General features: G+C 40.9%; 1 protein-coding gene across 4 annotated transcripts in view; it reads left to right on the top strand.

Annotated features, from left to right (window-relative positions):
• LOC125885191 (protein FAM184A-like) overlaps positions 1-24,990 on the top strand; it is a 70,500-nt gene that overhangs the window by 5,684 nt on the left and 39,826 nt on the right. For 3 of the 4 annotated variants that reach the window (XM_049570722.1, XM_049570719.1, XM_049570720.1), the window contains exons 2-10: positions 8,949-9,026; positions 12,356-12,490; positions 12,829-12,927; positions 15,521-15,727; positions 16,166-16,339; positions 16,490-16,651; positions 17,621-17,756; positions 20,600-20,781; positions 20,866-21,051. In XM_049570722.1, the coding sequence (XP_049426679.1) occupies positions 8,949-9,026; positions 12,356-12,490; positions 12,829-12,927; positions 15,521-15,727; positions 16,166-16,339; positions 16,490-16,651; positions 17,621-17,756; positions 20,600-20,781; positions 20,866-21,051 (1,359 nt within the window). The remainder of the gene's footprint in view (positions 1-8,948; positions 9,027-12,355; positions 12,491-12,828; positions 12,928-15,520; positions 15,728-16,165; positions 16,340-16,489; positions 16,652-17,620; positions 17,757-20,599; positions 20,782-20,865; positions 21,052-24,990) is intronic. The other variant, XM_049570721.1, reaches the window with a different exon arrangement.

Here is a 24,990-nt window from a genome sequence, read left to right as displayed (position 1 = left end):
ATGATGAGCGCACACAGACACAGACAGAGCGACAGTGTGGAGACAGTGAGGGAGGACAGCTCAGCTCCTTCAGGTAGCCGTGGCGCCAAATAGGAGGTAACTCCAGTTGAGAGAAAGGAGCAGATGTGTCTTTCCATTTTTGTCTCGTATTGTGAATTTCTGCAACAAATAGAGCAATAAAATGCGAAATGAACAGGTGTGCAAAGCTTTATTGGATGATGGATTAAAGAATACGGGCTTGGAGTGCCAAGGAATAAAACACTGAACACTTACCTAAAAGGCAATAACAGGTCTTTAAAACTGAAAACACCTTTTGCCATAAAACTAAAGATACTAAAATACATAGACCAATAAATAGGATTTTTCAATGTATTCCATATTGGCCATATTAAAACATTCAAAGCACCCAAGCATTTATCATCTTGGTGATTGGCACATCTGGGTGATGCTATCAAAAGCGGGTCAGCATGTCCAATGTGTTTCCATTCACATCTCCTACAATGGTGGAGCAATGCCGGCACATCGTCCCTTTCTTTGACACAACTATTTCTCTTTTGCTCTTGTAGCTGACCAGGAACCATGGATGTATTATTAGATCTAGATACTGGATCCAGAAATTACAACTTTTTAGTCCAAAATGTAATGAGTTGTGAAGTTTTACAGATATTAGACCACCGTGGATCAAAAAATGTAATAGACAGAGTCATAATTGATGTTGTTTGCAGTTCAAGGTGTCCTGTCAGCAGTTTTGCAGATGTCTCTTTCTATAATAGTGGTGGTCTGTGGGGAAAATGCTATCAGGGCCGTAGGAGATTTTTTTCTGGCGACTGGAAAAAAATTAGGAGCAAAGGGAAGCAGGGTTGGAACCTTCAGACATGTCCTCCAGTCCTGTTTCATTTGTTAAATGGACTTACATTGTACAGTGCCTTTCTAATCTTTCACCACTCAAAGTGCCTTAACACTCTCTGTGACATTTACCCATTCACACACACACACACACACACCACTTTCTACTCAGTTAAATAAACTCACACACCAATAGAGTTTCATTATCTTGCCTAAGGATACTTGCAGACTGGTGGAGCTGGGGATTGAATTGCTGATCTTCCAATTAGTGGACGACCTGCTTTACCTCCTGAGCCACAGCCACCTCATTTGTGCATGTCATGGTGTGACTGACTTGTTGCCAATTTGCTTGTTATGCTAACCTCGGGGCATGTTGCTAACAGCTTATGGCTAAAAATATCTGCCAAAAGTCGCACTTGTGAACTGTGGTTTTGCATTACAAGCATTAGTCTACATATTCTGAGCGTGGCTGCATGCATTGGATTATGACCTCCATACCATGATGTTTGGTACGAATGCATGAACCGTCACAGCCCAATGTATTTGAAGGCAAAGATCACTTAGAGATCCCATAGTTCATTTTTGTCAAGCAAGTAGGTCCTCACAGCTACAGAAAAATTGGCGCAGATTGCCACATAATGGATATTTAAAAGTTTAAGTTGTAGCTTAAATTTAGTGACACTAACATTTGTAGTGAGGAAATTATAACAGCCGGCGTTCTGCTCAAAGCTCCGGCCATGTCAACTTGTTGTTTTGAAATGAATGCTTGGATACTTGCTAGGAGGTCACAGCAGTCCCTCAAGAGTTCCACACAGTTAACCTCCAAAAATAAGAACCCAGATTGAAGCCTGAAGTCAGCTGTTGTGTCGGTATTGGTCCATTTAATGCTCATATCTGTAGGCTTTCGTACATTGAAGGACTAATGTTGTCAATATGAGTTGATAGCGAGAAGGTTTGGGAATACAGTTTTTATACTGTTTTTAAAGAGCTAACTGGATCAAAACATGTTTTCTACACCATATCTTAGTTTGTACCCTGCTCTTTTCTCAATATCACAGAAAACACTACTTGTGCGTTCTCTATCACAGAGACTCAGTGTGCCCTTGTTCTTCTTGCCCGCTGTGTTTGTGACTGAGGTTGTGATGTGGTGTAGTGATGCTCAGGGAGGAAAGCGTGCGCGCCAAGTGTCCTTGGAGCATCGGAGCAGCACAACAACGAAAAGGAGCAGATGCAAAGTGCTTTTACATCACGACTGGGAGGACAAAGTAAATGCGCTGTGTGCTTCAGCTAATTGGTAACAGAGACTCTGTTGCCACTTCATGGAGTGTGTGGTGAAGGAAAACAGTGGACTAAAAGCTCAAATGCCGTGGGATCCCGTTAAGACTACAGCACCTCCGAGAATAAGACTTCCATTAATCCTTTAATTAGTGAATATGATGGTAATCCTCTGAAAATGATGAGAGCAGAGCAACAGGGTTTTGTTGGAGCCAAATGCTGCAGTTGTTCAACTCCAGACTTCAATGACCTTTATTCTGTAGTTGAGTCAATAGTGATCGACTGAACAAAATGTCCTTTAGCCTCAGAAACATCCCTCCTGGGCGCCCTATTGTCATTTCCTCTCTTATTCTGCACAGAGCTGCTCTGTTTTTGACATCTTGGTGATAAAAGGACTCAGACTGTAAATCCAGCTCATAACTGGCCTTTTGATGAAAATTTGCAAGCAGCCCGTCATTTGTCCACCTCCGTCATACAGTAGATACAGTGCAGTTTGATTGATTATGCACTGGATCAATGCTCCGCCGCTTGGGAAGCGCTCAAGCTGAATGGACTGTAATGATACATTTTAATGAGATTCCTGTGGGATGTTTTAGTGTGCCACAATGGTTTAAATGTTCTGTCTTTCTGACAGGAATAAAAAGGATGCAGTGAGAAAGTTAATCTTTCTTATCTTTTTTATTATTCCCAGCGAGAGAATCATCATTATTTTAAAGACTTTGAATAATTATACCTCTGCCCAATTATGGCCTTTTCTTTCTAAATATATGTGATTGCAGATCTGCGTGCAAACCCTACATCTGTTCTGTTAAGCTCACTCTGCCAGTGAAGTGCTTTTAGATCATGTGAAAAGATCACCCACTCCACTGAGATCAGGTTGATGGATTCATGTGGCATGGTGACATAAAACAGTGGTTTTTAGTTTCAAAAAAAGATTGACACAATGAGCGCCGTTCTGGAACGGTAACGTTACGTGAAATTTTCGTTTAGGGGCACTTTGCAGCACTTTTGTCTGTTTTCTAAATTCAAATGCACTCCCAGGGACCAAAATTTGGCACTGATGGATTTATCGGGAATCGATTCTCGGCAAAACAGACATAATACGGGTTGTACCCATAAAAAGTTTGTTCCCTAACCCTCATACATGCTGCTATCAGGCAGTTCTAAACAGACATGTCTTCCTTATATGGCTCAACATATGGACTTGTTTTATTTCGCTCCACTTCACTTTTAAAACCTCAGCAAAATCAGTATGATGACATAGCTATGGATCAGTGCGGACTTAAAATTACATTAGATCCAGGTGAATACATTGGTCTCTAGTGATTGGTTAGGGAAAATCGAATCCCCCTGCCCACACGTAAATCAGTAAGAGTGGACGCAATGTCAAACTGAAGATGGAAACAGAGCATAATGAGTTAACAATTCTTTCTGACATCAGCCGAGTGAAAAGAAGCAGCTCGGGGGAAATCATAGGATGCAGAGGAAGCACGCTGTAGTTTTCATCTTCCTCTCGCCAATAGAGAGGTCAGCAGCAGGAAGGACGGTGGTATACAAAGGAGATCCATGATAAATGTCTCACTGCTCAGTGAGTGATTGACTGTAGCTGTAGCAGCTGCAGGCTGTTGTGTTGCCTCCTGGCTCGGTGTGATTGGAGCCTCAGGCTGGAAAACTTTGCTGTGAAACCCCCGGCAGAGAAGAGAGGAAGAAACTATTTGCTGTCACTCCCTTCATTTTCTTTTATTGTAAAAGTTCCCATACCGAGGGATGGACACATGCATGCTCTGCCTTGCTTTCATGTGGTGGCTAACTCAGCAGGTGCTCAGCTGGATGATGAAAATGGGAGGAAAATCTGCTGTACTGTATATTGTTAATGTTCTCTCCTATGTGGTGGAGAATTGTTTAAAAAAACTGCAATATTTATGATGGCTGGATGCTTCTCTGCTACTGAGAATGTTGATCAGCTTTTTATAGCTTGTCACGTTACACCAGTCTGGTTGACAGATGCCAATTAAGTCTGTTAAAACAGATCCGGCTCCAGCACAGTGGAAGTAACACATTTTACAGCATGTTTGCATCTTAACACATTGAAATCAGATGTAAAATTAGTAGTGTTGCAATCCGCAACAGCTCCTATATCTCTGCTGTGAAGGTTTCAGTTATGCAAAGGATAACAGTGTGCTTAAAGTTACAGATCTGAGTTTTCCAGCTGACCATTTTCATGCCAAGAAAATCCAAATTACCGAGGACTTCTTCTAGAACATCATTGCTGTCAGGGTGGATAAGACTCTGAAAAAGAATTACAGTAAACCACAGGATATTAAAACGTCCATCAAATCCCAGGAATAAAATCAAAATTAGCAGAGCTTAAGGGCTTTGAAGTTAATCAGTCATATAATAAATATACAGTATCATCAATCAAATAGTAACATATCTGTCATATCAGATGTAGGCAACACTTTTTAGTCATTGATCGTGTGTGAAAGTTTTTCAATTAGTGGTTGAAACTAAGAACAAGGAGTTTTATTCAAGCATGCACCAACTATGAGCTTGCATTTTTGAGAATAAAGCTGTGGCAGGAAGTTTAATTTTGGCATCCTTGGTCAAAAATTTGTCTTGGATTTGTTTTCCTTAACCTTACCATAGTTGCTATACACAGATGTTCCCACAATGGCAGTGGGAATTTCAAATAAACACACATAGAAAAATATATTCCGTCTTATTTTTATCTCCTTTCTGTCCTCACTTCAACCCCAGTCTCCACCTTAGATATATATCATGCATTATAAAGCACAGCGTTGGCACTTGGACTGCTGCCATTTTCATCATTGATTAATCTACAAAACCATGTTAGAACTGTTCATCATGCTACATAGTTCAGTCAACAAATATGTTTTCACTGCTGGTTATAGCTGATTTGCAACAGAATCACTTTAAAACACAGAGAAATTGCATCGCGAATGATTATTTATGGAAAGCTTTAGTGTTAAGATGGAGACACAAACAGTAATGCGAGGTCTCCTTATTCCTGGGAGATGGGGAGAGAAAGAGAGCGGAGAGAGAAGCAGATACAGAACAAAAAGCGGGAGAGATAAAAGGATGAGAGCAGAGGGAGAGGAGAGCGAGATGAAAGCAGCAGGCACACCAGCGTCATTAAAATAATCATGTATAATTGAAGGAACGTTTCCATGGCCGGCTTACTGCTGGGAATCAAAGGCTCACACTTGAGGAGAACAGAAGGCTAACACCTACCTTACTCGGCTCCTTTCACTGCCAGCTGAAACATACTGTCGAGGTTGCACCGGTGATGTACCGGTAAATAAAAACATGCAGGTATTGATTATCAGCAGGCGGCAAAATGAGCAGAAATCAGTCATGTCGTTGCACTTTAAAATGACAGTTTAAATTATATCACTGATACATCTTTTATTCAGAACGACTTCTTCAGGAGACAAAAACCAAGTCCTTTTTCCAAGTATCGTCCGTGTACGCTTTTTGACCTCTGATTGAATGTTTGTGCTGCAGAGCTTTTCTCCAGTCTTGCAACAGTTAGCTGCAAAAGTGCACAAACCAAAATGGGTGGAATTTCAGTAACCAGGTCTCATTTGTGATCATTAGGGTCGCTTCAGGGCCTCAGTGTGCTTCAAACAACGTGCTTGTCATCTATCGGCTGGAAACCCTCTGTCTGACAACCGAATTGGGGTGGCGGTGACACATTTTTGTGAGTTCTCAGAAGCCGACAGTCTGACAATCACTCCCACTTGGCCAGGTGTGCGGAGGCATGTTTTAATCTTCTCTTTCTTCTCTGTCACATAACTAGTCCTGTCACTTTGTCTGTGACCACCATGAATCACTTGAAGGAGAGACTGACACTCTTAAATACTTTTGTCTTCAGATGCAGTTGGACAACATGTCATCAGGGCTGGGTATCAGTACTTTATACCTTCAAGGTATTGACCAAAATAACCCGTGACAGATGATATTGAATTATGAGCCAGCCCTACACGAAACCATGACATGACATATATGTCAGAAACACTAATGTACATACATGGATATCATGAGAACAACACCAGGGTCATATGGGATGCAGAAGTGCCGGGAAGTGCATCAATTTTCCATGGAGCGCTGCCTGCTTTCTCTCGCCACCTACGTTGACAAATTGGCCAGTCCACTGTGGATCTGCTGTGGCCCCGAGCTCCGGGGCTGGCTCGCGATCTGCAGCGATAGTTCTGGCATCTGGTCTGTTTTTTCTGTGAGCTGCGAGCGAATCTGGCAAGATTGATAATCTGTTACAAATGATATGTTATATATGATGATCTGATTCCTGTAAATGTTAAAATATGCATCTAATGCTTACTCATCCACATATTTGTCAGTTGGGTCTAAACAGAGAGCGAGTCGAGCAGACGCACACACACACACACACACACACACACACACAAGCACATACTCACACTAGCAGATGGAGACAGAGCTCTACGTGTGATTAGAAAAGAGCAGGCGTGCAGAATCACTTGCTGACTGGTGTGGAGAAATGTGCTGCTGGTGTGAATGGCCAGTCAGCTGCTTGCGAAACAATTGATATGTCAGGGCGCCTCCATGTCCGGGGTGAACATGGTGTGACCATGCTGCCTTTGAGGGCATTTCTTAAGTCAGGCAAATGGACGTCAGTGCATGAATATGTACAGGATGTAAATAATTGTTATCTGTGGTTGAGGTACAGATGTATTACAGCAGTGCTTTTAGTTTTTCAGTGGAGCTTTCAATAATAAAAAGTTCCCAGCTGTGATTATTACTTGGATGTTGATCCAAGTGGTGTTTAAATGTCAGAAAAGTGCTCTCAGTAGAGCGAAGATCTGCAGCAGGTGTGCCTGGGAGCATTTGTAGGGAACAGGGAGTGCAGGGTAGGCTGTGTGTCCAGCATGTATAAATAACAGCAGTGGAAAGAAGAGGAGACAATATGCAGGTTACATTATCAAGTTGTAACTAAAGTAGACGGGCTTTATGGAGACATACCTCGGACACAATGTCCAATAAAACCCCTCCCTACCTCCGTTTACGGTTCCAGGAATCTCACTCAATTGTCCCTGTTGGCTCCCTTACAGTGAAGATGATGCTGAAGACAACAAATTAGGGGGTTTATTCATCTCCTGTTGTGCTTAACTGCAGTGGATTATAATTTACCAGGTTTGGAATTAATCTGCAGATGCTCCAGTTGAAAGTGGCACCAAACTTTTTTATGGATCTTGGTTTTTTAGCCCCAAGAAGGAGCAAAATATGGCCTGTAACAGACAGTAAGGCTTGTTGTTTTTAGCCGAGCCAATTGCTGTGAATGCCTTTTGTTATGTGAGCTTGTTTATCCCAGTGACGGTATAAAACAGTAAATAAAACAGGATTTTTTCAACAATTATAAATCATCGCAATCAAAAGAGGTTATTGAGCATAACGTCATAAATGGGCACAAAAGTATTAGGCTGATTGGTCCAGTAGTTTGTGCAAAAATAGCAGTGGACAGATAGATTCACACTAGGGCTTGGCGATATGAAGATAGTATATCGTTATCGAGATATGAGACTATATATTGTCTTAGATTTTGGATGTCGTATCATGATATGGCATGAATGTTGTTTTTCCCTCATTTTGAAGGCTGGATTACAATAAAGTGATGTAAATTTAGCAACTTACAGTTTCCTTCATCCACTCGATTGTTATGTCCACTGTATGGGTGATTATTGATCAAAAATTTCATGATGTTAATATTTTCTGGATCATAGAGGGTTTTTTGTTATTTTCGATTTTGTCTCCCTGTCCTAGCGTTAATAAAATCCTTTCGAGGAGATTTAAGTATATCGAGATATATATCGCGTATCGAGATATAGCCTAAAAATATCATGATATAATTTTCAGGATATATCACCCAGCCCTAATTCACACACTTAATCACAAACACGACTGGATGCTTGATCCCCTCCAGGCGAGCAGTAATTACATGCTAAAGCCTTATGGAGGATAATTACCATGTATGTGTCTATTACATGCTGTACGTAACCTTTCACATCACCTGCAAGTGGAACAAAATGTGGAGCTTCTAGTTCTCATGCCAGCGGGGCTGTAATTCAGCTGACCATGACTGAATATTAGCTGCTCACCAGGGGCTTCAATTTGCTGAAGCTTAAGCGTATTTTAAAGCTCCTGCATATCATTTACCTGCAGCACATTGAAAACCTTCTTATACATCTGAGGGAGAGAGAGAGCAAGCATGACTGACAAGATGGTTTTCACTTAGGCTTGTTTGTGGAGGGTGCTGCAGCCAGCAGAGTATCAGGTGACAACATCTGAGAGCCATGTGGGATTTCTGGGAATAAAAAAGGTCAAAACATCTGATCAGTTATCTCCTTTGCATCAGATTTGTTTTGTCAGCTTTTGGATACAAAGACCTTCGTCATGGCTTCTTTGCTGTGACTTGTTTTGTGTGACTCAGTTTGTGAGGTTTACCTAAGTCAGGCTTTTCTTGGCTTTCTTTACAAAACACTCATTGCTCAAGAAAAGTTTAGATACGAAACACTTCTGAAAAAAGAGGTGACTGTATTTTACAGCAGCTGCTGTGAATACACAGCTCTGTCTCTGGATACTTCTGTCTTTAATCAGTGTGCGAAACCCATTTCTCTCCTTTCCTGATGTTATTGGTATTGATTTTGCTGCACTCTGAATGCAGAACTGAGATTTACTCCTCACTGTGGAACTATTGATCTGATATTGAAACAGTTAATAAGAGCTTTATGTCCCATCCTCATTCTGTCGTCTAATTCTCTTCCTGTCTCCAGGTAATTTATGCTCTCAACACCAAGAACGACGAGCACGAGGAGGAAATCGAGTCTCTGAAAGAAGCCCACGAGGATGAGGTATGGACATAGCAGAGCACAACACCCATGATTATATACAGCACAGTAACATGCGGATAAAGTCGTTCTCCATCATCCTAGTGCCCAACACAAACAGCATCACTCTTTCAGGAATGAGCCAGGCTGTCATGAGATAGAGATTTATCTTTAAATGCTGTTTTTCATTAGTTTCAGTGGAGAAATTTGTGACACTCTCATGAGTGAGGATTTTTCTTGGCCCGTTCAGTATTTTAGTGACTGGCAGTGTGCTGCAGTGGGAGTAGAGGAACAGGAGGCGCTGCTGTCACACTGCAATTTTGGCGTCAAGACTGACCGTATTTTAGCTGTCTGCAGGGAGCAGGTCAGTGCCGCACTGTGGATGATGCACCCTTGTTTTTGTCACATTTCGGGGGAAGGTGCTCACACATAGCCTGGGAACCAGAAGAATCTGCTGGCTCATGTTTTATTTGCTCTGGCAGATAACGTCTGGTCCGTGTCCTCTTCAGACAGATTTCCAGCCGTCTTTGCCTGGGTAGAGCCAATCACAGCTAGGGATGTTCCTAACGACTAATTTGCTGCGGACTTGTAACAGTCGCATGCACGTTGTTCTGTCCATATTATCTGCGTGAAAGAGGGACAGAGGGAGAGACGTTGATGATCAGAGCAGCTGGTCAGTCTCACATACTGATCCTTACTTCTCCTGTTTTCTTCTGGCTATCTTAATAATAGGTTTAACCAACTAGTAATCCTAGTATTGACCTGGGAGGGGAGCAACATTCAGTCATCTAGTCGCCCCTTTATCTAATATGGGGCATGCTTCAGATGATGACTAACAACTTGTAGAGCCTTCAAGCGTTACGCAAAATGCGTGATGAATACATACAGGAATATGGGAACATTACGGCGATCTTTAACCTATCTAGTAAAGAGGAGCGCTGTTGAGGCATTTTTAAAACAACCAAGATGGCTGCAGCTGATGTGGAACTTTCTGTTTAAGTACTATTTTCAAACTCTGATGGCCCAGACCCAGTTTATTCATGCTACTTGTCTGCTTCACCTTCATTTTTGAGCGTTCATCTTAATTGCTCAGAACAAATACACTGTCATTTGAGTAAAGGCAGTGATGCCATTAAGGTAGAGTAAAGATTAGTTAATGTCTCACCAGCATCTGTTATCCACAGTTTACAGATGTGACGCTTTGTCCTTTCAGCTGATTTACTCACTTTAAAGCTGTGGGTGCAGATGGCGGCCAAATGAAAGGAAAAACCACTGTGAAGTGTGTTAGTGAGGTGTTTTCACACCACAAGCCTTCAGAACAGCTCTAGTGCTCCTTGAGATGGATTCTCCGAGATTTTAGACCCTTTGCTGGATGGATGAACACCATCATCTAAAAGTTAAAGATGAACCCTTATTTGGTGTTTTGATGATGATGGTGGTGCCTAACACATTGCTCCTAAATCTCCTATATATCTGACATCTGGTGAATGTAAACACAACAGGATGTGATTCATATCATCTCTTTCTTTCCTTTTTTTTGGGACATTTTTCTCCTTTATTTGGGATTACTTAGCAGCAGCAGGTCACACAGTCATCTGTAATGAGATACTTTTACAGAGTGATCCATCTTTTCAGCTTTTTACACTGTAATTAAAGAACACAAAATAGTAGTTACTTTACTAGCAGTGTTAATTTCATTACTGAAGTCAAGACCTTTTTTACCATGACAAAAATGAGATATTGACAAGCTAGAAATAGAGCTTTGATAATTAAAAACTGTGACACAATGAATGTTTTGTTTTTGTTGACAAGATGAGACAGGAGTAAAATGTTAGTGGTCATTAGACGCTCAGAATGAGTTGAGATGAATGTTTTAAACTAGTAAGCCGAGAATGTCCATGCTTGACATAATTTTTCAATGCAATATGAACGGCAAGAGATCAGAGAGCCGATGGGCCGTAAACTTGCAAGTCTTGCTAGCCTGCAAAACACCAGAGCAGCATCACCCATTAGCACCGGTTTACAGTTAACCTGGCTACTAATAGTTGTCCGCTTGTCTGAAATTAGTTATTTTCTGAGCTTTTCCAATTTATGAGCTTTTTAAATGATTATCAGTAAGCCTGTGCTCGTAAATCATCCTTTACATCTGTCAAAAACTCTGCCAGAGGAATGCAAGTTTGTAAATGTAGAGAAATTCTTAGTATTTGTAGAAAAAAAATTACGTCCTCATACTTGAAACAACCTGACACATTGATTCAATTTGTGATGCCTGTATTAGCCTTATTGACTTAGTTTAAAAGGGGCAGAAACATTTTGGGAGGAAGCCGGAGTACCCAAAGAAAACCCACGCTGACACGGGGAGAACATGCAATTCTGCACAGACAGACTGAGTTTTTCCCAATTAAAAGCAATTTTGTATAAATCTGGAGCAAAAATCTTAACTCTTGGACTGACCTAAGATAAGTGGTGGTTGTTGGCTTCCTTGGAGCCACAATGTGTGATGAAATATCTACTAAGACTCCTCTTGACAAACGTTCTCCATGAGGTTAAGCTTGACATCCTCCATTGAAATTCACAATATTTTGTCCAGACTTTCTGTGGAATGTGATTCACATCATCACCATACTCCTTATGCCCCTTTTAGAAGCATCTGCATTCGTTATGCTTCACAAGTCATTCATTCAGCCTTTAATTAATAATTTGTCACTGGGATGTATGTGCTCCATCTGCGGTCTATAACTTAAGTGACACACATTATGGAAGTGTGATAAGCCATGTGATGTGCTGTTTGTTACCTTGAGTAAGTCTTGTTCAACCTCCACCAGGCTGCATCTACCGCAGCTACCAAAAAAGTTTTATTCAATACAGTCGATTTTTTTGGACTGGTTTTACAGAAATAAAATAAGTTTGGCGCTTGATCAAAAACCAAGATCTCCAATGACAGTTTATTCAAGGACAAACCCTAAGTGGATATGAAACTGGTTTAAATGTTGTTAATTTCATTCGTATTGCTTCCAGAGCGAGGCTTTAGTGCACCATAGTCTAAGTTGTTAGTCTAATTTGTGTTGCTTTCAAAGTGTTAAATTTTCAAAGTGGGTTTTTTCTCTGCCAAGAAACATTTGGACACAGCAGTTGTTGTGCTGCCTCCTATTTTTATTTATTTCTACATTTTCCTCCCACTCTGTACGTGGGCTTTGGAAATCCTCGACATGTTGTAACGGAACAAAATAGTTCAGTGTCATATTGTCAAACTGGCTCTATACATTCAGCTTTACGAGACCAATTCTTGTGCTAAATTATTTCTGCAGCTCTCAACGTGACGACTGTTTTAACTTTTTTTTCCTCCCACTCAGGTCCAACACATCGTGACTGAAACCAGGGACAAGATCATGCAGTACAAGAGCAAGATGGCAGACGAGGCGGACCTGAGGCGGCGGCTGGCCAGTCTGGAAGAATCTGTCGAACTCCACGAACACATGAAGAGACAGGTCACTCACGCCTGCTGGGCACCACAGGGGCTCCATTTAGTTTGGCTGTGTTTCTGTTTGCTCAGAGTGGATGTTTGCAGAGCGTCACACATGCAAATTTTAGAGACAGTTTACTTCACATGTCATAATCTTCATGCCAGGTTATGTCATAGTTCTGCAGCTGCCTTTAATGAACTGAAGTAATTAAATCTGAATTCATCTGCATGGCATCTAATAATCTTGTGATGTAATATAGCAATGATTGCGTGAAATCGCACTTGTACATTTGTGTGATTTATTGCAGTTGCTGTAATTTGATGTAAAATAATGCAGCTGTTTTAATGTTTTCTCACTGTCAGGCTTTAGCAGAGTTTGAGATGTACAGACAGAGAATGGAGGATTCGCAGCTCTGCACAGAGGCCCAGCACACACAGAGAGTGGTTTCTATGAGCAGAGAGGTAAGGGTTTACTCAGACACACACACACACACACACACACACACCGGGTCAATGGAGATGCATCGTGATTCAGTTACCCCGTTAAATGCTGATAAAACACAAGTATTATCTAGACTGTTATCTTTAGTTTGTATAAGTCATGATGCATTTTGCTTATCACTGCTAGTGTGCAACACTTGCGAGTTAAAGGAATATATTACTCACAAAATGATCATTTGTTTTTCTCACATGCATCCACAATAAAAGAAGAATCCAAAAATGGCTTGATGAATGTTCGCCCAATTCTTGATGAATTGGAGTAAAAGGGGACCACATTTAACAGCCAGTATCCAAAATTAAATTCTGACTCACAGGCCAGAGGGAATGTTTGATAAAAAATGTTTTTTACTGGCCAAATCAATCATTGCCTTTTTGTGTCACATACATTTGTTTGTTGTGTGTGTTTGTGTGTCAAACTGTGACACTGAAAGCAGAGGAGCAGCAGAGCAGCGTGCCCATAAATGACACCAAAACACGGTTGAGATTCAGCATATTACATGAGTATTTTAGTTCAAATATTTATCCGTCTGACCAAATGGAAAATCTACCCACGCTTGGCCCTTGAGGGGTGTTAACTTCGGACACTGACAACAGCAAAACTAGATCAAAATATCAGTTTACAGACTCTCACACAACTCCTGCAGTATAATCCAAGTCTCATTTATCCAGTGGTATGCTCAGTACTTCCCAAACTCATGTGTTTTCAGAAACCTTACTGTTTGAAACACTTATTAGAAGTATGCTTTGGCAACTCAGCTGAATGCACGAGCAGAGTTCAAACCCACATGCTTGCCCAGGTGCCTTGCTCACATTGGAAAGGTTTTTAATTGTTGATGATTCACTAAAAATGCACGTGTTTGGGAGGTACTGAGCATACAACTAGATAAATGAGACTTGGATTATACTGCACAAGTTGTGTGAAAGTTTGCTGTTGTTTAACACAGCCCCTTTTTACTCCAATTCATCAATAATATTTGCCATTTTTGGATTCTTCATTCACAGTGGAGGCATGAGAGCTAAACAAAGCTGTCTTTATTAATATAACATAACAGGGTAATTGATATGCAAATGATGATTTTGTGGGTCAAGTATTCCTTTAAGTAAGACAAGTTAATGCAAAGTAGAAATGGCATGCCACTTGTTCCCATTGGCTTTATGGCGATTCTTAAAGGAACAGTGTGTAACATTCAGGGGGATTTAGTGGCATCTAGTGGTGAGGATTGTAGATTGCAATCAGCTGAAACTTGTTGGAACCAGTTGGAATTCCTAAGTGTTCATGTTCTGGAGGTTAGCAATTGTTTTTACAGGGAGCCGTATTATCCGCAGAGGTCTCTTCCTCTCTAAAACAAACAGACCCAGTGATTTAAACTGGTTTAAACACTGAGTAAAGCAGTTTCATATCAAAAAAATAATGTTTACCCAATGTTGTTTGTAATGGAGGAAATGCTAACTCAAGTAGCTGATGTGAAAGTTGGAATGGCCCATCTAGGGCCAGTGATTTGTTTGTCTGTTCTGGGCTTCTGTAGATATATGTCAGTGCAATAAGGCTCATTCTATGGCAACAAAAACAAAACTATTCTAACTATTCAGGTGATTATACACTAAAGGAAACTTTAGTGTAACTTTAGTAACTTTCTGCCCATATGTCCCCCTAAATCCTACACACTAGACCTTTAACTGGGTATATGGTGCTGCTGTGGTATAATGCACAGGCATAATGCATGGCAAATCACAGCTGTTTCACTAAATATATTAACTTTTAAATTAAAAATGTAGATTTTGTGACATAAATGTTGTCAAATGTTCAACTTTGGGAGTGCTGTGAGATCTGTTCTCTGTTAAGCATCAGCATCTTTTAGATGTTTTAACTATACAGTAATGCAACAAGCATTGATTGCAAAAATAATGTAAAGTAAAATCATAGACAAAGATAACTATATCTCAGTCCAATATGATTTCATACATCATGTCATGTATCATATCATGCCATCATACGCCAGTGTCATCTCTGCCTGCTTCTGTAGAGTCTGATGGCAGTGCGCATAAATGAACTCCTGAAGTGTGTTTAGATGTGATGAGCTGGTGTCTGACTGAGCTCAGTTCATCATCAGTTCATCTGTGTCGGGATTGGTGTGTGTTAGCGTTGGTGTTGTCTTCCTCTCTGCCACTGCCTTCACACTGTCCGCCGCCAGCTTGACAAACCTGAACCAGTCTGCAGCCATCACATGACATCACATCCCATGTTACATTTTTATATATTTTTTCCACCTCATGTCTGTCAGATCTTTCGACGCAACTGCAAACACAGACATTGCTGCTGTTGTTTCAACACGTTAGAGAAGCTGCAAGCATTCTGTTTGGCTCTCAGAGAAATAACAAATGAGTACACAGATAGCAAACAGTAATAGAATTAAACATTTTCCCTTTTCCAATCATTTCAGAGAGATTTTTCAGGAGATGCTGTGAGCATTTAGCTTGGCACAGATTGAGCCCGAGTTGGCATTAACACATCAACGACTTAAACAGAATAGAATATGTCTCGTGGTCTCAATAGGTGGAGGAGATGCGTCGGGATTTTGAGGAGAAGCTGCGGGCGTTCAGCCAGGCACAGGCCCAGTTTGAGGCGGAAAAACGGCGAGCGCTGGAAGATCTGAGGACCACCCACCGCCAGGAGGTGGAGGAACTCCTCAACAACCAGCAGAACCAGAGCGCCTCCTCCACCGAAGACCAGGAGAAACTGGCTGAGCTGCATAGACAAGAGGTGGGCTAAGAGTGAGAGGGAGGAAGATAGGTGTGCTTTGGATTGAAGCATGATATTCTGGGCTTTTCTGGAGTTTTAACAGCAAGTTACTTGATGGGGTAATTGCTGTTTTGGAAGCTTATTAAGTGTTTTTGGCATTAAAATTGAAAAAATAGGGTTGTTTTGTTGGTGCAGTTGGCTCATGAGTATAATATAAACCTGCAGTGGTCACATTCTGGACCTTTGTTGCATGTCATCCCCTTGTTTTATTCCCATTTTTCCTCTCCTCTCAACTGTATCTAATATAAAAGATTTACCAAAGACTAATCTTTAAAAACAAACAGATAAGTTGATAAATGTGCACAATATTTGCAGTACCCAAAGCTCTCTGAATTTATCGTGTAAGCTTTGAATCAAAAAACAAAGACTTGCTCTTTATTTATCCGTCTCCGTGTGTAGGTGGAGGCATTGATGGAGAGGGTGGAGGAGATAACGAAGGACAAGGTCCGTCTGGTGGAGGAGTACGAGGCCAAGCTGGCAAAGGCTCAGGAGTATTATGAGAGAGAGCTGGAGGCCATGAGGAGAACACACCAGCTCACCACTGAGAACCTGCTGGCCTGGAAAAGGACCGAGGTAAAACACAGAAACAAAACACTGTCTGTGTCTGCCGTTTGGTGCAGGACAGGTGGTGTTAAGGGGGTTTATCAAAGCTGTTTCAGAGCCTGGGGGCGGGGGTGTCTTTATGTCCTAAAGCGAATTATGTCATCCTCTGCTCTTGTGAAGGTTGAGCTTCGTAAGGAGTTCCAGGCTCAGGAAGCTGCGCTGCAGCGCTCTCTGTCCAAGCTGCGGAGTGAGCTTCAGAAAGCACAGGAGGAGGCCAGAGAGAACCGAGACAGGACCAACAGACTGCAGACATCGCTGGCCAACGCTGAGGGAACTATCAAGGTGTGTGTGTGTGTACTAATTGACAAATAAATGAGTGAGTGGATGCACAACTATGCAAACTCTTTGGGCCCAGTGATGCAAAAGATCCAGGTAATTTACACCAGAGAAGTCTAACTTTTTTGGCCAAGAAACTTTCATAGAAATGAACGGACGTCTGTTTGCGATCATTGCAGCCGGGGAATGATGAACCGAGTACAGCACCAGCATTCAAAATCTTCAAAATCAATCCAAAATCCTCACAAGCAACGTGTTCCAGCAGCAATATTATCCATAACTGGGGAGAAATTAAAAACATCTGCAACCAAGATGACATACTTCACTGATGTTAGCACGTAGCCACATTTAGAGGTGTGTGTAATGTAAGCATGATGACCATATAAAGAAATCTGGCATGAGCCAACGTCAGCTTGTAGCCAGAGCAGAAAAAATGTTGGAAACAGAATTCAGAACAGTTTGAAACCTGAGGTTTTTCCTCACTGGGATTACTTATACATATTTTTACGTCTTTATTTGAAACGTTGGCTACATTTTATATGAACATCTGAATTTGTGACATTATATATATGGCAGAAAATAAGGAAAAGCATAATAGGTCTCTTTAGATTTTTAAGGCATAAGATCCAAATAAAAATAATCGACGTCGGAATTTACAGTTTTCCTGAATGAGAGTCATCCTATGGTTAAATGTGGGCAGGAAAGTGGGTTAAATCGGATGAAAAACAGTTGCAGGAAACAAAGACAAAAGTAAAAGCCTCAGGGTGAAAATGGTTTTTCAAGAATCTCAGTGTGGTGGGAAATCTAATGTGGTGTGCACTGATGGTCCTGCAGGCAAATCTGCAGAGTCTGAATAGCTGGGTAGGTTCATGTGATTGCAGTGGGAGAGATATGACAGGGTTTTAGAATACAGAATGTTGGATTGCTGTGGTGTATTGTGAGCACTGTATCTGTGTGCTCCTGTGTTTGCTGCAGAACCTGCACAAGCAGCTGGAAGAGGCCATCCAGGACGGAGAGATCTGGGTGATGCAGCTGAAGGACACTGAGTATGAACTAGAGGGCAGCAGGGAACGAGTTCAACAGCAGGCAACTGAAATCCTCCACAAAGCCAGTAAGACGTTCCTCTGCCAACTGCCATTCACTGCTATAGTATACAGTGCTGTGTACAGATGTTTACACATCTGTTAAAGGGGAATTCAGCTATATATCAGCCTAGGGCTTATTTTATTTTTATCTATTATGACTATTGATGTCATGGTATAATTTTAGTCACCACCTCATTGTAGAGAGAGTCCTTTGTAAATATCTCTCATCCGACTCTCCTCACTCTTTGTATGTTGCGACAGTTCTGAAATAGCCGACTACCTACAGACCACTTGAGACCACATACCTTAAAACTGCCCAGATTCACCACTAAAAGTCAGACTGCACATACACATAATTCTGTTTCATTGTGAAACTTGGAGCACGTGCAAGAGCCTGATTTCCACTCCAGCAGTCAGTCAGAAAATAGTTGCAGACACACAGTTAATTACCTAATTGCATATCAATGCTACTGTCTGCTCCACCAGTCTTTAGTGGAAGTGCAATTTCATGGATCGTGTTGCCAGACAGGGCCAGACAACTCATTATGCTTCATTATTACATTCCATCTCTCATCATATTTTTCATCTCAACTTTATCAGATCACTCCCTGATCATTCTCCTTGTGTATGCTGGTCTGAAGTATGTGTGAGCTGTGCACATTGTCTGGTGCGAGTTCACAAAAGGACTGTGTAGCTTTCGTGCCTTGCACAAATAAGACAAAAAAAACATTGTGGAATTCTTAAAGCACCAGCAAAGCAACTGTGCTGCCGGGCAAATAGCTGCTTGGTGCTGCTGTGCTATTTGCACGTCTTTAAGTCAGGTAATATTGATACATCTGGCACAAAACTGTCCCCTTTGTATGCAAGTGAGCCTCATTGATACAACAGTCAAATTCACAAAGATCTGTGTGTGTATCTGGTCAAAACACGACAAACTTAACAGCCGGATGCATGACAGCTAAAAGACTGGTAGCAACGAATTCGAAGGACGTAGATCACTTGAAAGAGGGATTATAACTTTAAACATTCCAAGAGTCGATCTCCATGAAAGAAGAGACTTTCTGAATTTTATAAAAAGGTGTTCATAAAATACCCACCCTCCCCAGAATCTTGAGGTGTACTCTCGAAGAAACATGAATGGTCCATTTTTTACTTTGTTTATTTCTCTACTGGATAGAAGGCTTGAACTATGCATATTTTTTAGTTTATCCTCCAGATGCTTATTTCAATTGTTACTTTTTTACTGTCTTTTTTCAATCAAGAATATGTGTATTTAATTTTAACAGGTATACACACTGCATATTCACAACAGGTATCAAACGTAAAGCGTGTACATGACGAGCATGACATCCAGATAACAGCCAGAATATCGTCACTAGGACAGTTCTCCATCTCCTGAATAGTACAAAAAATGACAGAGTTGAAAGTCAGGCTTAATGTTAAAAGAGAGGGGGAAAGATGCCTATGTACACACTGACAGAAAGCAACAAGAAAACACAAAATCTTAAGTTTAACTGACAGCTTTGGAAGTTTTTCAGAAAGGAGCCCTAGACCTTTTGGAATTTAAAAAAAAATTGAGTAGTGTATCTTTTCAAGGGTAAGTCATGTCTTTTTTACCTTGTGTAGGTCTCTGTGCTTTTATATATTGTTTCCATTTACATTTTTGAGAAAATCAAATTCAAGTAAAAGAAGAACAAAACAAAAAAAAATAGATAAAAATGAAGGATCACTGTGCGCAATGTTTCTGTAGGCCTAAGTATTAATAACTAAATCGCAATGCTGCTTTGTCAGTTTTTGACCGGCCAGCTGAAATCTGTGATATATATGTATATATATATATATATATACATATATATGTATATAATGTTACCAATGAATTATAACAAAACAAAAGAACAGGTATTGATTAGTGACGGTGGCAAATATGGACAAACTTGTTGCTTCACTTCACCCATACAGTAGCCTACTGTTCATCTGTTAGATAAGTCAGAATTGATGCCATCGTCCATCGGTCCAATCTCAGTCTTCAGAGGGTGGTTGGTAACTGAGGCGCATTTATGAGTGTTGTCACGTCCAGACTTTGCAATGATCAAATTCCAGGCTCTGCCTCTGCACCTCCTCAGACAGGACCTGTGGCTCAGCATCTGAAAGTTTCTGTTTTCTTTTTCTCTCTGCCATCGTTCTGCCTTCTGTGTTCTTAGTGCAAAGGCAACATCTATACTTTGCCATATGGTTAATTGTAACAGATGCAGAAAAAGGCCTACAAATCTTTCTGTTTGTGTTTGTGCTGAAACATAATTAGTGCAATATGTTATGGGAATCAGACCTTCAAATGGGAAAGATAGTGGTTATGGTGCTGTTAGTGGTTCCGTTCTTTGTGGTTCTCAAAATGAGAACCCCCTGGAGAAAAAAAGCCTCACATAAACTGGTTTGTTTAGAAAGAAGTGTGATTGCTTTTGAAAGCTCTGGATTAAACCTTTTCTAATCATGATAATCATGTAAACTCTCTGGTGCCTACTTTGTCTTTCTGGAACATCTGCTCTCTTTCTGCCCACTCAGTTTCAGTCAGAATGCACCCCACGCTATTGTCTTTTCCCATGGACCAGTTCTCGACCAGTTTTATGAGCAGCCTGTATTTCTCACAGGAACTTTTGAATAGCTGATACATTTGTGGAGATTAACAGAAAGCTTGCCTTCTGTTCGGCAGCTCCAGTTGGAGTAAATGTTGATGAAACTGTTGCCTCAGCAGTAAAGCAATAATAAAGCCAACTGCTCAGATCAATTTTAGAGGTTTGACTCAGTGTGTTGGATGGATCAGCGTTGTTCTGATTGCTGACTGTGTTGCCTCTTGGGATTTGGCTGTTCCCAGGTCAGATTGGCTCGTTGCAGGCCACCCAGATGGCCCATGAGGCGACCATTAGGAACTTGGACCAGGAGCAGAACCGGCTGAAAGAGAAGATCAGCCGGCTGGAGGAGGAGAGAGAGGCACTGCTCAACCAGAGTCAGACCTCCAATGAACAGCACAAACAGCAAGTGCTGAAACTAGAACAGGTACTGTGAACCCTTCCTGTAATCCAGGTGTAGCCTGAGATCGTTAATCATAGAAAGAGATCATATTCTCCTTTGCTTCTCCAGTCTCTGCGTGAGGAGCACCAGGGGTATGAGAAGGAGCTGTGCAGGCTGAGAGCACACTCTGAGGAGGAGATGCTTCGCTTTAAGGAGGCGCAGGTCAGAGCGCTGGAGGAGCTGGAGGAGAAGCACCAGTCCATGAGGGAGGAGGCGCAGCAGGAGAAAGAGGAGGAGAAGCAGCTCCTCATGGCGGTAAATCCAATATCAGGATTTGGTGTTTAGCTTTTTGTGCTTGTGTTCTTTTTCGATTCTAAAAAAAAAAAGATCCAATATGAGTTTTTCCAGTTTTATGATACAAGAGTTTTGTAATCCAACACGTACTTTGCTTTGACATAACTAATGGCCAATCAGAGTCTGCAACGTGAGCAATGTCATTGCTTTCAAGACGTGACCGATTAATACATCATGATTTACTGAAGCATTCATCTCTAATTTTAATCTACACAATATGACAAGAATATTGGTGAAAAAGGTTTTTCTCTGTTCGGATTTTTCTGCAGTTCGAGATGACATATATCAGATCTACAGATTGGTTTGAATAAACGCTGTAGAAGTGACAGAGTAATTTATTCCCGAAGAATGAAACACTGTGACTGCTGTGTTTCTCTTTGTTACCATATGGCTGAATCGTATATTTACACACTTCTGTCAAACCCCCTGTCAGTGTCGCTGCAAAAGAAATCACAAGCTCAGCGAGAGTTGCTCTCTTGTGGTTTGACTATTGTAAGATATGTGGACACAATTTAACATGAAGCAAGGAAAACAGTTTTAGAGATTGTTTGTGTTGTTTGTTTACCCTCTCATGAAGGCGGACGTGTATTAACCTTTAACGTAGACCCTACGGTGATAAAACATGAAAAAGGCCACAATTGAAATTCCCAATTTTCATATAAAAACAGTGATTACATACAGAGTGTTGCTCTCAGGGTTTTGTATCTCTCTTTTCAGCGCAGCACCATCAGCAATTAAATTTCGTCCTCAGCCGTTTAAGAAATATGTATCCCTGAGAAATGAGCAGCTCCCTCAACTGACTGCACTCATTTAATTAGGTCAACATTAAGACGAAGACGTGAAAACAACATCGCTCTCTCCCTGTGTTTTGTTCTGCGCCTTTCATTCTGTCACGTCTTTTTCTTCCTTTCTCTCTCCTTCCAATTTTCCAACATCAGATCAAATTACACTGTTTAAATTAATTTAGCCGGATTCATTTACCCCAACAGCATTACATTACCAGCAACAAATGGATGTACGCAGAAAGGACTGTTGTGTCTCTAGCCTCTATTTATTTTGAAGCCTCTGTATACTGCCATGGGCTTACTCACATCAAGCTATTGATTCTTCAATCATGGATGAATTACTGAATGGGCCTACCAGTCTCAAGGACCCAAAGTGTCAGGGGCCCCCCAACATTCACTTACAAAATGTCAAATGTCAAATTAACATGTACTGACCAGGAGGAGATTCAAAATGACCACAAAGAGACACAGAAAGACAATAAAAAGATGCTAAGGAATTGCAAGGAGGCACTGAATAACTAGAAAAAAAGACACAAAATTACCCTAAAGAGACACAAAATGACTTCAAAGAAACACAAAATAATCACAAGGAGATATGGAAATTACTTCAAAGTGACCCAAAATGACCCAAAAAAGACATAAAATGATCTCAGAGTCATAAACAACTACAGAAACACCCAAAAAACAACCACAAAGATACACAAATTAACAAAAAAGACACAAAATTAGTCCAAAGAGAACCAACATTACCCCAGACTAAAAAGGCTAAAAAACAGACAAAAAAAGACACTAAACAACCACAAGGAGGCACAAAATAATCCCAAAGAGACACAAAACAATTACAAAGAGACACAAAATAATAACAAGGAGACACAAAATGACTTCATAATGACACAAAGCTACCGAAAAAGATACAAAATTACCCCAAAAAGACACAAAATAACCTCAAAGAGACTCAAATGACTACCAGAAGACACAAAACAATTATAAGGAGACACAAAACGACTACAAAGAGACACAATATAACCACAAGGAGACACACAATGACTACAAAGCAGCACAAAACTACCAAAAAAGTTATAAAATTACCCCAAAGAGACCCAAATGACTACAAAAAGACACAAAGCAACCTTAAGGAGACACAAAATGACCACAGAGACACAAAGCTACCTAAAAAGATACAAAATTACCCCAAAGAGAAACTCACCTAAAAACAAATTAGCTAATTACCTAAAAAAATACCTAAAGAGGTACAAAATTACCCAATAGAGAAACAAAATAACTTCAAAGAGACTCAAATGACTACCAAAAGACACAAAACGACCATAAGGAGACACAAAATGACTACAAAGAGACACAAAACAACTACAAAGAGACACAAAATAACCACAAGGAGACACAAAATGACCACAAAGAAACACAAAACAACTACAAAGAGACACAAAATAACAAGAAGACACAAAATGACTTCACAGTGACACAAAGCTACCTAAAAAGATAGAAAATTACCCCAAAGAGAAACAAAATTACTTGAGAGAGCCCAAAACAAATACAAAAGACACAAAACAAGGAGATACAAAATGACTTCAAAGCAACACAAAACTACCAAAATGATGGGTTTTAGGCGCTGTTGTGATGTCAGCTACAGGTTTGATATTGGTTCTCTCTTTTGGATAGTCCTGCAAAATGTCCCTGTCTACAGACTTCATCCTGTAATGTCCTAATGCTGCTAGGAATGACGAGTTCAATTACAGAGGAGCACAGTACTCCTGATCTCCCCCTGTAATGGTAATCCAGTCAGAGTGGGGCTTAATTCAATATCCTCTGTAAAATGTGGTTCTCTGTGTGCATTCTGGACAGCTATTAGAGCACGCTGACCATTTCTTTGATCAGCCGATGACTTCATCTGAGGCAGCTTTCACACCTAATCTGTTTTGGTTGAATGAACTGCTGCACTCGCCCATCTGGTACGGTGTGTTCAGGCCGGTGTGAAAGCTGTCAATCAAACTCTGGTGCGGACTAAACCTGCGGACTGAGAGCGACGTGTCCAGAGTTTGCTTGAGACAAGACTGAGACTATACACAACCAGCAAAGATAGTATGAAAAAAATAGTGCTTTTTGAACATTAAAGCATGTAAACATGTAAATGAATAAACACATAAGGAACATTTAAGTGCTGCATCACCTGCTGTCAGTCAACATTTCCCCACGTGGGTCCGTGTCCATGCAGGATGACGTCGCCAGCATTGTCCAATCACGTGGTGACGGCACTAAAGAGCGGCTGTTATTATCCGATTGGTCAGCCACAATGATATTATTTTTCTCCTGCAATTCTAGAAGAGGAGGAGCGCTTGTTTTTCTGCTGCTTGCAGCCCTTACAGCACATTACACCCAATTTATTCACGCTCACATGGCTCCACCTGCATTCAGCGAACATTAAGAATCCCATTCATTCTGGAGCTTGTTGACATCCAGTCAGAGTGAATCAGCTCAGAGGCATGACGGCAGCATGATACAGAGCAACTCACAACACTGTGTCTCCAAAAGACCATTCCTTTAACATTCCAGCTTATTTTCTGCCTCTGAAATGATTACACACTTTTTGAGTTTTAAATAATTTTGAACTCAGTGTTCTCCCTCTGTCTCCTCCGATATCTCTCCTCTTTCATAACGCTTCTCTCTTTTTTTCTCCCCCCTTCTTGAGCTCGTGCTTCCAATGCCGTTTGAAGCCGACTGCTAATTGGTTGATTTTCATTGACATTAAATCCTGCCTCCAAGCCAAGTGAGAGCAGTGTGTGAGCATGTGGGTGTGTGTTTATAGATTCCCTGAAAGAAAGAAAGAGCGATGGAGAGAACGGATGGAGTGAGGCGCGAGAGGGGAATGATGAAAAAGGAAATATTATGTAAGCCGGAGCGGCGCTGCGCCTCATCATCTTTAGATTAATGTCTGTTTTCATTTAAAGAGGAATTAAAGAGGATGCAGGAAGACAGAGACGGTGAGACAATGATGCAGACTGAGCTGGTCGTTTTTAAAATCTGTTTTTACTTTTACGTCTGTCAGCAAGATATTAACGAGTTTCTAATCGGAGGCAATAAAATGACAAATTCTACAAAT

Source organism: Epinephelus fuscoguttatus, linkage group LG24 (assembly GCF_011397635.1).
Source record: "Epinephelus fuscoguttatus linkage group LG24, E.fuscoguttatus.final_Chr_v1".
Classification (NCBI taxonomy): domain Eukaryota; kingdom Metazoa; phylum Chordata; class Actinopteri; order Perciformes; family Serranidae; genus Epinephelus; species Epinephelus fuscoguttatus.
Note: the sequence above shows the minus strand (reverse complement) of the source record. Positions and strands in the feature narration are given on the sequence as shown.